Genomic DNA, 12500 nt, shown 5'->3' on the forward strand with positions numbered 1-12500 from the left:
GGCCTGTCAGAGAGAGAGAGAAAGAGGAGAGGACAGAGGCCTCTCAGAGAGAGAAAGAGAGGACAGGGGCCTCTCAGAGAGAAAGAGGAGAGGACAGAGGCCTGTCAGAGAGAGAGAAAAGAGGAGAGGACAGAGGCCTCTCAGAGAGAGAGAGAAGGACAGAGGCCTCTCAGAGAGAGAGAGAAAGAGGAGAGGACAGAGGCCTCTCAGAGAGAGAGAAAGAGGAGAGGACAGAGGCCTCTCAGAGAGAGAGAGAAAGAGGAGAGGACAGAGGCCTCTCAGAGAGAGAGAAAGAGAGGAGAGGACAGAGGCCTCTCAGAGAGAGAGAGAAAGAGGAGAGGACAGAGGCCTCTCAGAGAGAGAGAAAGAGGAGAGGAGAGGCCTCTCAGAGAGAAAGAGGAGAGGATAGAGGCCTCTCAGAGAGAGAGAGAAGAGGAGAGGCCTCTCAGAGAGGACAGAGGCAGAGGCCTCTCAGAGAGAAAAGAGGAGAGGACAGAGGCCTCTCAGAGAGAAAGAGGAGAGGACAGAGGCCTCTAGAGGAGAGAGAGAGGAGAGGACAGAGGCCTCTCAGAGAGAAAGAGAGAGGACAGAACTCAGAGAGAAAGAGGAGAGAGGCCTCTCAGAGAGAGAGAGAGAGAGAGGACAGAGGCCTCTCAGAGAGAGAGAGAGAGGAGAGGACAGAGGCCTGTCAGAGGCAGAGGCTCTCAGAGAGAGAGAGAAAGAGGAGAGGACAGAGGCCTCTCAGAGAAAGAGAGAGGACAGAGGACTCAGAGAAGAGAGGAGAGGACAGAGGCCTCTCAGAGAGAGAAGAAAGAGGAGAGGACAGAGGCCTCTCAGAGAGAGAGAGAAAGAGGAGAGGACAGAGGCCTGTCAGAGAGAGAGAGAAAGAGGAGAGGACAGAGGCCTCTCAGAGAGAGAGAGAAAGAGGAGAGGACAGAGGCCTCTCAGAGAGAAAAAGAGGAGAGGACAGAGGCCTCTCAGAGAGAGAGAAAGAGAGGAGAGGACAGAGGCCTCTCAGAGAGAGAGAGAAAGAGGAGAGGACAGAGGCCTCTCAGAGAGAGAGAGAAAGAGGAGAGGACAGAGGCCTCTCAGAGAGAGAGAGAGGAGGAGGACAGAGGCCTCTCAGAGAGAGAGAGGAGAGGACAGAGAGAGACAGAGGCCTCTCAGAGAGAGAGAGAAGAGGAGAGGACAGAGGCCTCTCAGAGAGAGAGAGAAAGAGGAGAGGACAGAGGCCTCTCAGAGGCCAGAGAGAAAGAGGAGAGGACAGAGGCCTCTCAGAGAGACAGAAAGAGGAGAGGACAGAGGCCTCTCAGAGAGAGACAGAGAGGAAGAGAGGCCTCTCAGAGAGAGACAGAGGCCTCTCAGAGAGAGAGAAAGGAGAGGACAGAGGCCTCTCAGAGAGAGAGAGAAAGAGGAGAGGATAGAGGCCTCTCAGAGAGAGAAGAAAGAGGGGACAGAGGCCTCTCACAGAGGCCTCTCAGAGAGAAAGAGAGAAGAGGAGAGGACAGAGGCCTCTCAGAGAGAAAGAGGAGTGGACAGAGGCCTCTCAGAGAGAGAGAGAAAGAGGAGGACAGAGGCCTCTCAGAGAGAAAGAGGAGAACAGAGGCCACTCAGAGAGAAAGAGGAGAGGACAGAGGCCTCTCAGAGAGAGAGAAAGAGGAGAGGGACAGAGGCCTCTCAGAGAGAGAGAGAAAGAGGAGAGGACAGAGGCCTGTCAGAGAGAGAGAAAAGAGGAGAGGACAGAGGCCTCTCAGAGAGAAGAAAGAGGAGAAGCCTCTCAGAGAGAAAGAGGAGAGGACAGAGGCCTCTCAGAGAGAGAGAAAGAGGAGAGGACAGAGGCCTCTCAGAGAGAGAGAGAGGAGAGGACAGAGGCCTGTCAGAGAGAGAGAGAAAGAGGAGAGGGACAGAGGCCTCTCAGAGAGAGAGAAAGAGGAGAGGACAGAGGCCTCTCAGAGAGAAAGAGGAGAGGACAGAGGCCTCTCAGAGAGAGAGAGAAAGAGGAGAGGACAGAGGCCTCTCAGAGAGAAAGAGGAGAGGACAGAGGCCACTCAGAGAGAAAGAGGAGAGGACAGAGGCCTCTCAGAGAGAGAGAGAAAGAGGAGAGGACAGAGGCCTGTCAGAGAGAGAGAGAAAGAGGAGAGGACAGAGGCCTCTCAGAGAGAGAGAGAAAGAGGAGAGGACAGAGGCCTCTCAGAGAGAAAGAGGAGAGGACAGAGGCCTCTCAGAGAGAGAGAAAGAGGAGAGGACAGAGGCCTCTCAGAGAGAGAGAGAAAGAGGAGAGGACAGAGGCCTCTCAGAGAGAGAGAGAAGAGGAGAGGACAGAGGCCTGTCAGAGAGAGAGAGAAAGAGGAGAGGACAGAGGCCTCTCAGAGAGAGAGAGAAAGAGGAGAGGTAGTCTGGACTGTGAGCCACAGGGAACAGAAGAAAGGTCAGGTGAGGTGAGAGGGAAGTGAGAGGAGGAGAGGAGAGGAGAGGTGAGAGGAGGAGAGGAGAGGAGAAGAGAGGAGAGGTGAGAGGTAGGAGAGGAGAAGAGAGGATGGGTGAGGTGAGAGGGAGGAGAGAGGAGGAGAGGAGAGGAGAGGAGAGGTGAGGGGAGGAGAAGAGGTGAGAGGTAGGAGAGGAGAAGAGAGGAGAGGTGAGGGGAGGAGAAGAGAGGAGAGGTGAGGTGAGACAGGAAGTGGAGAGGAGAGCGAAGAAAAGAGAGGAGAATTGAGGTGAGAGGGAGGAGAAGAGAGGAGAGGTGATGTGAGACAGGAAGTGGAGAGGAGAGGGCGTAGGTCCTCCATTGGGACTCGTCAGTGAGATAGTGACCTCATCTGACCCCTACACTACAGCCCATCACACACGCACACGCACACACACACACACACACACACACACACACACACACACACACACACACACACACACACACACACACACACACACACACACACACACACACACACACACACACACAAACAAGCACAGTGTACAGCACAGCCAGGGCCCTGAGTCCACATCCAAACCAAATGCAACACACGGCCATGGTGCACAGCTGCATTCTCAGTGTCCACTGCTCCAGCTGTATTCACTCTAGGCCTGGTACTCACAAGATAAATATCCATGCTATTCCATCTCTACTGTATAGGCCTAATTGTATACCGGGGATCTGTTTTTCAAGTAAAAAGATAAGTCAGAAAAAGTCTGAGTCGAAAAGAAAGAATGTTCTGTGTTGGAGAGACGGAGGGAGGGAGAGAGAAGGAGAGAGTCACGACTGAAGAGGAAAAGGGTGGGGGGAGGGGGGAGAGAGAAGGAGAGAGTCACGACTGAAGAGGAAAAGGGTGGGGGAGAGAGAAGGAGAGAGTCACGACTGAAGAGGAAAAGGGTGGGGGGAGAGAGAAGGAGAGAGTCACGACTGAAGAGGAAAAGGGTGGGGGGTGGGGGTGGAGGGAGACGGAGGGTGGGAGGGAGGGAGGGAGGGAGAAGGAGGAGGAGAGGGAGGGAGAGAGAAGGAGGGAGGGATAAGGGGGCTCGGTAATAGCTGGGCGAGAGAGACGCCGTGATTGGTTGTGGAAAGGGGGTGGAGAGCGTGTAGGGGGAAATGGAAAGCAGATTTCCACATCAGGGCTGTTTCTGTGTACCACATATCAGGGCTGTTTCTGTGTACCACACATCAGGGCTGTTTCTGTGTACCACACATCAGGGCTGTTTCTGTGTACCACACATCAGGGCTGTTTCTGTGTACCACATATCAGGGCTGTTTCTGTGTATCACACATCAGGGCTGTTTCTGTGTATCACACATCAGGTCTGTTTCTGTGTACCACACATCAGGGCTGTTTCTGTGTACCACACATCAGGGCTGTTTCTGTGTACCACACATCAGGGCTGTTTCTGTGTACCACACATCAGGGCTGTTTCTGTGTACCACACATCAGGGCTGTTTCTGTGTACCACACATCAGGGCTGTTTCTGTGTACCACACATCAGGGCTGTTTCTGTGTACCACACATCAGGGCTGTTTCTGTGTACCACACATCAGGGCTGTTTCTGTGTACCACACATCAGGGCTGTTTCTGTGTATCACACATCAGGGCTGTTTCTGTGTACCACACATCAGGGCTGTTTCTGTGTACCACACATCAGGGCTGTTTCTGTGTACCACACATCAGGGCTGTTTCTGTGTACCACACATCAGGGGCTTCCGAGTGGCGCAGCAGTCTAAGACACTACGTCTCAGTCCTCGTCACCGGTTCGGATCCAGGCTGTATCACGGCCGTCATTGTAAATAAGAATGTGTTCTTTAACTGACTGGTTACATAAATGGTACATAAATCAAACCTTCGTCTTTTATCTAAGTTTTACCACCGGTCTATTTGTATGGATGCTTTTTCTTTGTGCTTCACCAATTCAATACAGAACATAATGTAGACCGTGTAAACGCAAACCAAGCATCACCGGGCAACGTACATGCAAACAGATGTATTCTGCTATAGGGCAACACCAGTGTAATGTCAGTACAGTATTCTGATGGCCAGCCATCATTAAAACCTCTTATTAAGGATCCCTTTTCTCCCTTTCCATTTCTCACCGAAAATCTACCTGCCTGGAGCTCAGGCCCTGAAGCAAGGATATTCCATTTGAAAGGAAACACTTTGAAGTTTGTGGAAATGTGAAATGAATGGAAGGAGAATATAACACATTCGATCTGGTAAAAGATAATACAAACAAAAAAAATACGTGTGTTCTATGATTTTATATGTTCCATCATCTTTGAAATGCAAGAGAAAGGCCATAATATCATATTGGAGATTAGGCGCAATTTAGATTTTAGTAGTGTGCCAGCAAAGTTTCTTATTGATCCATTGAAGCATTGCAATATATAACAAGCCTTTGGTGTGAGGATACTGCTAACTGAATGAGTATAGCAGCCCACGATAAGGCCACCATGACAATGTAGGACAAGTCGTAGGAAACAATGTTGTATGATGACTGTGTGTGTGTGTGTGTGTGTGTGTGTGTGTGTGTGTGTGTGTGTGTGTGTGTGTGTGTGTGTGTGTGTGTGTGTGTGTGTGTGTGTGTGTGTGTGTGTGTGTGTGTGTGTGTGTGTGTGTGTGTGTGTGTGTGTGTGTGTGTGCTATAACTCCTCTCCCTCTCCAGCCTCATCAAGCCCACAGTTGTTGACGTATGTCAGGGAAACAACTCCTTTGTCCCGAGCGTTGATGTTGTTAGCTAACAGCTTCTATCTTTCACCTGTTTCAGATATCCCTCCCTATCGAACCTCAACTTCTTGCGCTTCAGAGGCCAGCTGACAGACAAGACAACTGACTGATCGAAAATAATAATAATAATAATAATAACGTTTGGATTCAAAGTTTTAAAGACACAGAAACTAAGGAAGAGCTAACCAAGCAAACAGACTGCATTATAGACTAAAGAAAGAAACCCTCAACAAAAATAACAACAGCAGCAGATGGACTGACTGGCACAACAGACACATATCAACTCTCTGACGACCAGCCGGCGCCTCACATAAATGGCTGACAAGCAGATCAGGTGAGCTGATGGCTACAAAGACTACACTGTGAAATAGAACCCTATTCCCTATATAGTGCACTACTTTAGACCAGGGCCCTATAGAACCCTATTCCCTATATAGTACACTACTTTAGACCAGGGCCCTATAGAACCCTATTCCCTATATAGTGCACTACTTTAGACCAGGGCCCTATAGAACCCTATTCCCTATATAGTGCACTACTTTAGACCAGGGCCCTATAGAACCCTATTCCCTATATAGTGCACTACTTTAGACCAGGGCCCTATAGAACCCTATTCCCTATATAGTGCACTACTTTAGACCAGGACCCTATAGAACCCTATTCCCTCTATAGTACACTACTTTAGACCAGGGCCCTATAGAAACCTATTCTCTATAAAGTGCACTACTTTAGACCAGAGCCCTATAGAACCCTATTCCCTATATAGTACACTACTTTAGACCAGAGCCCTATAGAACCCTATTCCCTATATAGTGCACTACTTTAGACCAGAGCCCTATAGAACCCTATTCCCTATATATAGTACACTACTGTTGTCTGGGGCCCTCATTGGGCACTATACTATGTAGGGAATAGAGTGCCATCCAGCCTAAACTGTGTTTGCACTTCAGTTTAGAAAACAGAAGTTAAAGTTGTTGAGTACTGCATTATATTCATGTTCATCTTTCTTCAACAAACAACGCCTTGCCCCGCCCACCTTAGGATCTGTCTTTTTCAGCCATCTATTTCCTGTTTGAGAGGTGTTTTTCAGCCATCTATTTCCTGTGTTTGAGAGGTGTTTTTCAGCCATCTATTTCCTGTGTTTGAGAGGTGTTTTTCAGCTGTCTATTTCCTGTGTTTGAGAGGTGTTTTTCAGCCATCTATTTCCTGTGTTTAAGAGGTGTTTTTCAGCCATCTATTTCCTGTGTTTAAGAGGTGTTTTTCAGCCATCTATTTCCTGTGTTTGAGTGGTGTTTTTCAGCCATCTATTTCCTGTGTTTAAGAGGTGTTTTTCAGCCATCTATTTCCTGTGTTTGAGAGGTGTTTTTCAGCCATCTATTTCCTGTGTTTGAGCGGTGTTTTTCAGCTGTCTATTTCCTGTGTTTAAGAGGTGTTTTTCAGCCATCTATTTCCTGTATTTGAGTGGTGTTTTTCAGCCATCTATTTCCTGTGTTTGAGAGGTGTTTTTCAGCCATCTATTTCCTGTTTGAGCGGTGTTTTTCAGCTGTCTATTTCCTGTGTTTAAGAGGTGTTTTTCAGCCATCTATTTCCTGTGTTTGAGAGGTGTTTTTCAGCCATCTATTTCCTGTGTTTGAGAGGTGTTTTTCAGCCATCTATTTCCTGTGTTTGAGCGGTGTTTTTCAGCTGTCTATTTCCTGTGTTTAAGAGGTGTTTTTCAGCCATCTATTTCCTGTATTTGAGTGGTGTTTTTCAGCCGTCTATTTCCTGTGTTTGAGTGGTGTTTTTCAGCCATCTATTTCCTGTGTTTGAGAGGTGTTTTTCAGCCATCTATTTCCTGTTTGAGCGGTGTTTTTCAGCTGTCTATTTCCTGTGTTTAAGAGGTGTTTTTCAGCCATCTATTTCCTGTGTTTGAGAGGTGTTTTTCAGCCATCTATTTCCTGTGTTTGAGAGGTGTTTTTCAGCCATCTATTTCCTGTGTTTGAGCGGTGTTTTTCAGCCATCTATTTCCTGTGTTTGTTTTTTTCAGCCATCTATTTCCTGTTTGAGTTTGGTGTTTTTCAGCCATCTATTTCCTGTTTGAGAGGTGTTTTTCAGCCATCTATTTCCTGTTTGAGAGGTGTTTTTCAGCCATCTATTTTTTCCTGTTTGTTTGAGAGGTGTTTTTCATTTCCTGTTTGAGAGGTGTTTTTCCATCTATTTCCTGTTTGAGAGGTGTTTTTCAGCCATCTATTTCCTGTGTTTGAGTGGTGTTTTTCAGCCATCTATTTCCTGTGTTTGAGAGGTGTTTTTCAGTTTGAGAGGTGTTTTTCCATCTATTTCCTGTGTTTGAGTGGTGTTTTTCAGCCATCTATTTCCAGTTTGAGTGGTGTTTTTCAGCCGTCTATTTCCAGTTTGAGTGGTGTTTTTCAGCCATCTATTTCCTGTGTTTGAGTGGTGTTTTTCAGCCATCTATTTCCTGTTTGAGAGGTGTTTTTCAGCCATCTATTTCCTGTGTTTGAGGGTGTTTTTCAGACATCTATTTCCTGTTTGAGCTGTGTTTTTCAGCCATCTATTTCCTGTGTTTGAGTGGTGTTTTTCAGCCATCTATTTCCTGTGTTTGAGTGGTGTTTTTCAGCCATCTATTTCCTGTGTTTAAAGTTTAAGAGGTGTTTTTCAGCCATCTATTTCCTGTGTTTGAGCTGTGTTTTTCAGAGTGTTTGTGGTGTTTTTCAGCCATCTATTTCCTGTGTTTAAGAGGTGTTTTTCAGACATCTATTTCCTGTTTGAGCTTTTTTTCAGCCATCTATTTCCTGTGTTTGAGTGGTGTTTTTCAGCCATCTATTTCCTGTGTTTAAGAGGTGTTTTTCAGACATCTATTTCCTGTTTGAGAGGTGTTTTTCAGCCATCTATTTCCTGTTTGAGAGGTGTTTTTCAGCCATCTATTTCCTGTGTTTGAGTGGTGTTTTTCAGCCATCTATTTCCTGTTTGAGTGGTGTTTTTCAGCCATCTATTTCCTGTGTTTGAGCGGTGTTTTTCAGCCATCTATTTCCTGTATTTGAGTGGTGTTTTTCAGCCATCTATTTCCTGTGTTTGAGTGGTGTTTTTCAGCCATCTATTTCCTGTTTTTGAGTGGTGTTTTTCAGCCATCTATTTCCTGTTTGAGAGGTGTTTTTCAGCCATCTATTTCCTGTTTGAGAGGTGTTTTTCAGCCATCTATTTCCTGTTTGAGAGGTGTTTTTCAGCCATCTATTTCCTGTGTTTGAGTGGTGTTTTTCAGCCATCTATTTCCTGTTTGAGAGGTGTTTTTCAGCCATCTATTTCCTGTGTTTGAGTGGTGTTTTTCAGCCATCTATTTCCTGTTTGAGTGGTGTTTTTCAGCCATCTATTTCCTGTGTTTGAGTGGTGTTTTTCAGCCATCTATTTCCTGTGTTTGAGTGGTGTTTTTCAGCCATCTATTTCCTGTTTGAGAGGTGTTTTTCAGCCATCTATTTCCTGTGTTTGAGGAGTGTTTTTCAGCCATCTATTTCCTGTTTGAGAGGTGTTTTTCAGCCATCTATTTCCTGTTTGAGAGGTGTTTTTCAGCCATCTATTTCCTGTGTTTGAGAGTTATTTTTCAGCCATCTATTTCCTGTTTGAGTGGTGTTTTTAAGCCATCTATTTCCTGTGTTTGAGTGGTGTTTTTCAGCCATCTATTTCCTGTGTTTGAGTGGTGTTTTTCAGCCATCTATTTCCTGTTTGAGTGGTGTTTTTCAGCCATCTATTTCCTGTGTTTGAGTGGTGTTTTTCAGCCATCTATTTCCTGTTTGAGGGTGTTTTTCAGCCATCTATTTCCTGTGTTTGAGGGGTGTTTTTCAGCCATCTATTTCCTGTGTTTGAGAGGTGTTTTTCAGCCATCTATTTCCTGTTTTTAAGAGTTATTTTTCAGCCATCTATTTCCTGTGTTTGAGAGGTGTTTTTCAGCCATCTATTTCCTGTGTTTGAGGAGTGTTTTTCAGCCATCTATTTCCTGTGTTTGAGCGGTGTTTTTCAGCCATCTATTTCCTGTGTTTGAGTGGTGTTTTTCAGCCATCTATTTCCTGTGTTTGAGGAGTGTTTTTCAGCCATCTATTTCCAGTTTGAGAGGTGTTTTTCAGCCATCTATTTCCTGTGTTTAAGAGGTGTTTTTCAGTCATCTATTTCCAGTTTGAGAGGTGTTTTTCAGCCATCTATTTCCTGTGTTTAAGAGGTGTTTTTCAGCCATCTATTTCCTGTGTTTGAGAGGTGTTTTTCAGCCATCTATTTCCTGTTTTTAAGAGTTATTTTTCAGCCATCTATTTCCTGTGTTTGAGAGGTGTTTTTCAGCCGTCTATTTCCTGTGTTTAAGAGGTGTTTTTCAGCCATCTATTTCCTGTGTTTGAGAGGTGTTTTTCAGCCATCTATTTCCTGTGTTTGAGAGGTGTTTTTCAGCCATCTATTTCCTGTGTTTGAGAGGTGTTTTTCAGCCATCTATTTCCTGTGTTTAAGAGGTGTTTTTCAGTCATCTATTTCCAGTTTGAGAGGTGTTTTTCAGCCATCTATTTCCTGTGTTTAAGAGGTGTTTTTCAGCCATCTATTTCCTGTTTGAGAGGTGTTTTTCAGCCATCTATTTCCTGTTTTTAAGAGTTATTTTTCAGCCATCTATTTCCTGTGTTTGAGAGGTGTTTTTCAGCCATCTATTTCCTGTTTGAGAGGTGCTTAATCTTCTTGTCACTTAAATGTCGCTTTATTGGTTTGTTTTTAACTCCTGGGACTCTTTCATCCTCTTTCTTGTGCCTGTCATTTTGTCCTGTTAACGTTACGACTGCAGAAACAACCCGGTGATGTCTGAAATGGGCTCAAAAGCAGTACGTTGTCTTTCCGTTGCATCTATCAGAACGCCAAAGCTTCGTCTGGGATTTAACGTCTCGACATTTACAAGAAAAATAAGAAAGAGACATTTATTTTGATGGGTGGAATTGAAAAAGGTTATAATTTAATACCGTTGAAATGTTTACAAATGAGATGCGCTGAAATGAAAGGGAAAGTACAACCTAGTCAGTTGTAAAGGGAAAGTACAACCTAGTCAGTTGTACAGGGAAAGTACAACCTAGTCAGTTGTACAGGGAAAGTACAACCTAGTCAGTTGTACAGGGAAAGTACAACCTAGTCAGTTGTACAGGGAAAGTACAACCTAGTCAGTTGTACAGGGAAAGTACACCCTAGTCAGTTGTACAGGAAAGTAAGTCAGTTGTAAAGGGAAAGTACAACCTAGTCAGTTGTACAGGGGAAAGTACAACCTAGTCAGTTGTACAGGAAAGTACAACCTAGTCAGTTGTACAGGGAAAGTACAACCTAGTCAGTTGTACAGGGAAAGTACACCCTAGTCAGTTGTACAGGGAAAGTACAACCTAGTCAGTTGTACAGGGAAAGTACAACCTAGTCAGTTGTACAGGGAAAGTACAACCTAGTCAGTTGTACAGGGAAAGTACAACCTAGTCAGTTGTACAGGGAAAGTACAACCTAGTCAGTTGTACAGGGAAAGTACAACCTAGTCAGTTGTACAACTGAATGCCTTCAACTGAAATGTGTCTTCCATATTTAACCCAACTCCTCTGAATCAGAGAGGTGGGGGGGGGCTGCCTTAATCGACACGCCCAGGCAACAGTGTTTACTGCCTTGCTCAGGGTCAGAAAGACAGATTTTTACCTTGTCAGCTCGGGGATGCGATCCAGCAACCTTTCGGAAAGCAATTTATGAAAATGAACAGTCAGATTATAGTGATATTATGTCTGATCTCACAAACAATGTAAAGTCTGTTTAGAGGTGTAATGTTTACATGTTTAATCTGAGGGTAATCCTGCCAGTGATATACTTGTTGAATTATGCAACAGAATGTGACAACACCAGTAATTAATGAGTCCGTCTAGACAGCCAGGTGAGTGCAGGTGGGCCTAGCATGTTTTCGGTCGTTGCAGCCCTCTTCCACCCCTTTATGTTAATCTATTTGCATATATGCAAATACACCCGTGTGTTTATGCAAATTGTCACATATAATATTATTTATTTTAACACAAAATACCTATAAAATATCTGACACCAATAGAACATATGAGTGTATTCTAAGAAAATAAATTTGACAATAAATTAAATACCGGAATTTCAAACAAATTCCTGAACTCCATTTGTTATTTGTCCGAACCTGTAAAATGTTTTATGTGCTCTAATTCAGTCAATATGTCGGATCTAAACTTTTGGAGGAAATGTATTCATTGTCCAATTACTACATTTATTCTAATTGTTTTTAACCATTTTGATGACCGTTGCTACATTTCTCCTCATCCTCAGCGACCTTCTTCTCCCTGTAGTCAACAATCAGATTCTCAGTGTGTTTTATGTTGCTTCTATATTAGCTGATGAAATTAACATATTGTGATATTTGGTGTCCGCGGTGGAATGATGTAAAACTAGAAAAGTTAAATAAAATGTCAGCGTTATTTTAAAGTTACTGGTTTGTCTCCTCTCTAAAATTGTGCTTCTGTCTTCACTTCATCTCCTCTCCTCTCCTCTCCTCTCCATCTCTCTCTCCTCTCCTCTCCTCTCCTCTTCATCTCTCCTCTCCATCTCTCCTCTCCATCTCTCCTCTCCATCTCCTCCTCTCCTCTCCTCTCCTCTCCTCTCCTCTCCTCTCCTCCCTCCTCTCTCCTCCCTCTCCTCTCCTCTCCTCTCCTCTCCCTCTCCTCTCCTCTCCATCTCCTCTCCATCCCTCTCTCCTCTCCTCTCCATCCTCTCCCTCCCCTCCCCTCCCCCCCCCTCCCTCCCCTCCCCTCCCCTCTCTCTCCTCTCCTCCCTCTCCTCTCCTCTCCTCTCCCTCTCCTCTCCATCTCCTCTCCTCCCCCCCCTCCCCTCCCTCCCCTCTCCTCCTCTCCTCTCCCCTCCCCTCTCCCTCTCCTCTCCCTCTCCTCTCCTCCTCCTCTCCTCCTCTCCCTCTCCCTCTCCTCTCCTCTCCTCTCCTCTCCTCTCCTCTCCTCCCCTCCCTCCCCTCCCCTCCCCCTCCCCTCCCCTCTCCCCTCTCCTCTCCTCCTCTCCTCTCCTCTCCCTCTCCTCTCCTCTCCTCTCCCTCTCCTCTCCTCTCCTCTCCTCTCCATCTCCTCTCCTCTCCCTCTCCTCTCCTCTCCATCTCCTCTCCTCTCCATCTCCTCTTCCTCCCCTCTCCCATGATCCTCTCTTCCTCCCCTCTCCCATGATCCTCTCTCCCTCCCCAGTTTGCCTGCCAAATTGATAAATGGTGGGATCGCAGGGCTGATTGGCGTGAGCTGTGTGT

At 45.7% G+C, this 12500-nt stretch overlaps 1 protein-coding gene across 2 annotated transcripts in view; it reads left to right on the plus strand.

The window, feature by feature from the left end:
* LOC135508898 (mitochondrial glutamate carrier 1-like) overlaps positions 1–12500 on the plus strand; it is an 83730-nt gene that overhangs the window by 34362 nt on the left and 36868 nt on the right. For both annotated transcript variants that reach the window (XM_064929118.1, XM_064929119.1), the window contains exons 2-3: positions 5244–5537; positions 12442–12500. The exon at positions 12442–12500 is cut by the window's right edge and continues 67 nt beyond it. In XM_064929118.1, the coding sequence (XP_064785190.1) occupies positions 5518–5537; positions 12442–12500 (79 nt within the window). In that variant the 5' untranslated portion in view covers positions 5244–5517. The remainder of the gene's footprint in view (positions 1–5243; positions 5538–12441) is intronic.

Source organism: Oncorhynchus masou, chromosome 22 (genome assembly GCF_036934945.1).
Source record: "Oncorhynchus masou masou isolate Uvic2021 chromosome 22, UVic_Omas_1.1, whole genome shotgun sequence".
NCBI classification, from domain to species: Eukaryota; Metazoa; Chordata; class Actinopteri; order Salmoniformes; family Salmonidae; genus Oncorhynchus; species Oncorhynchus masou.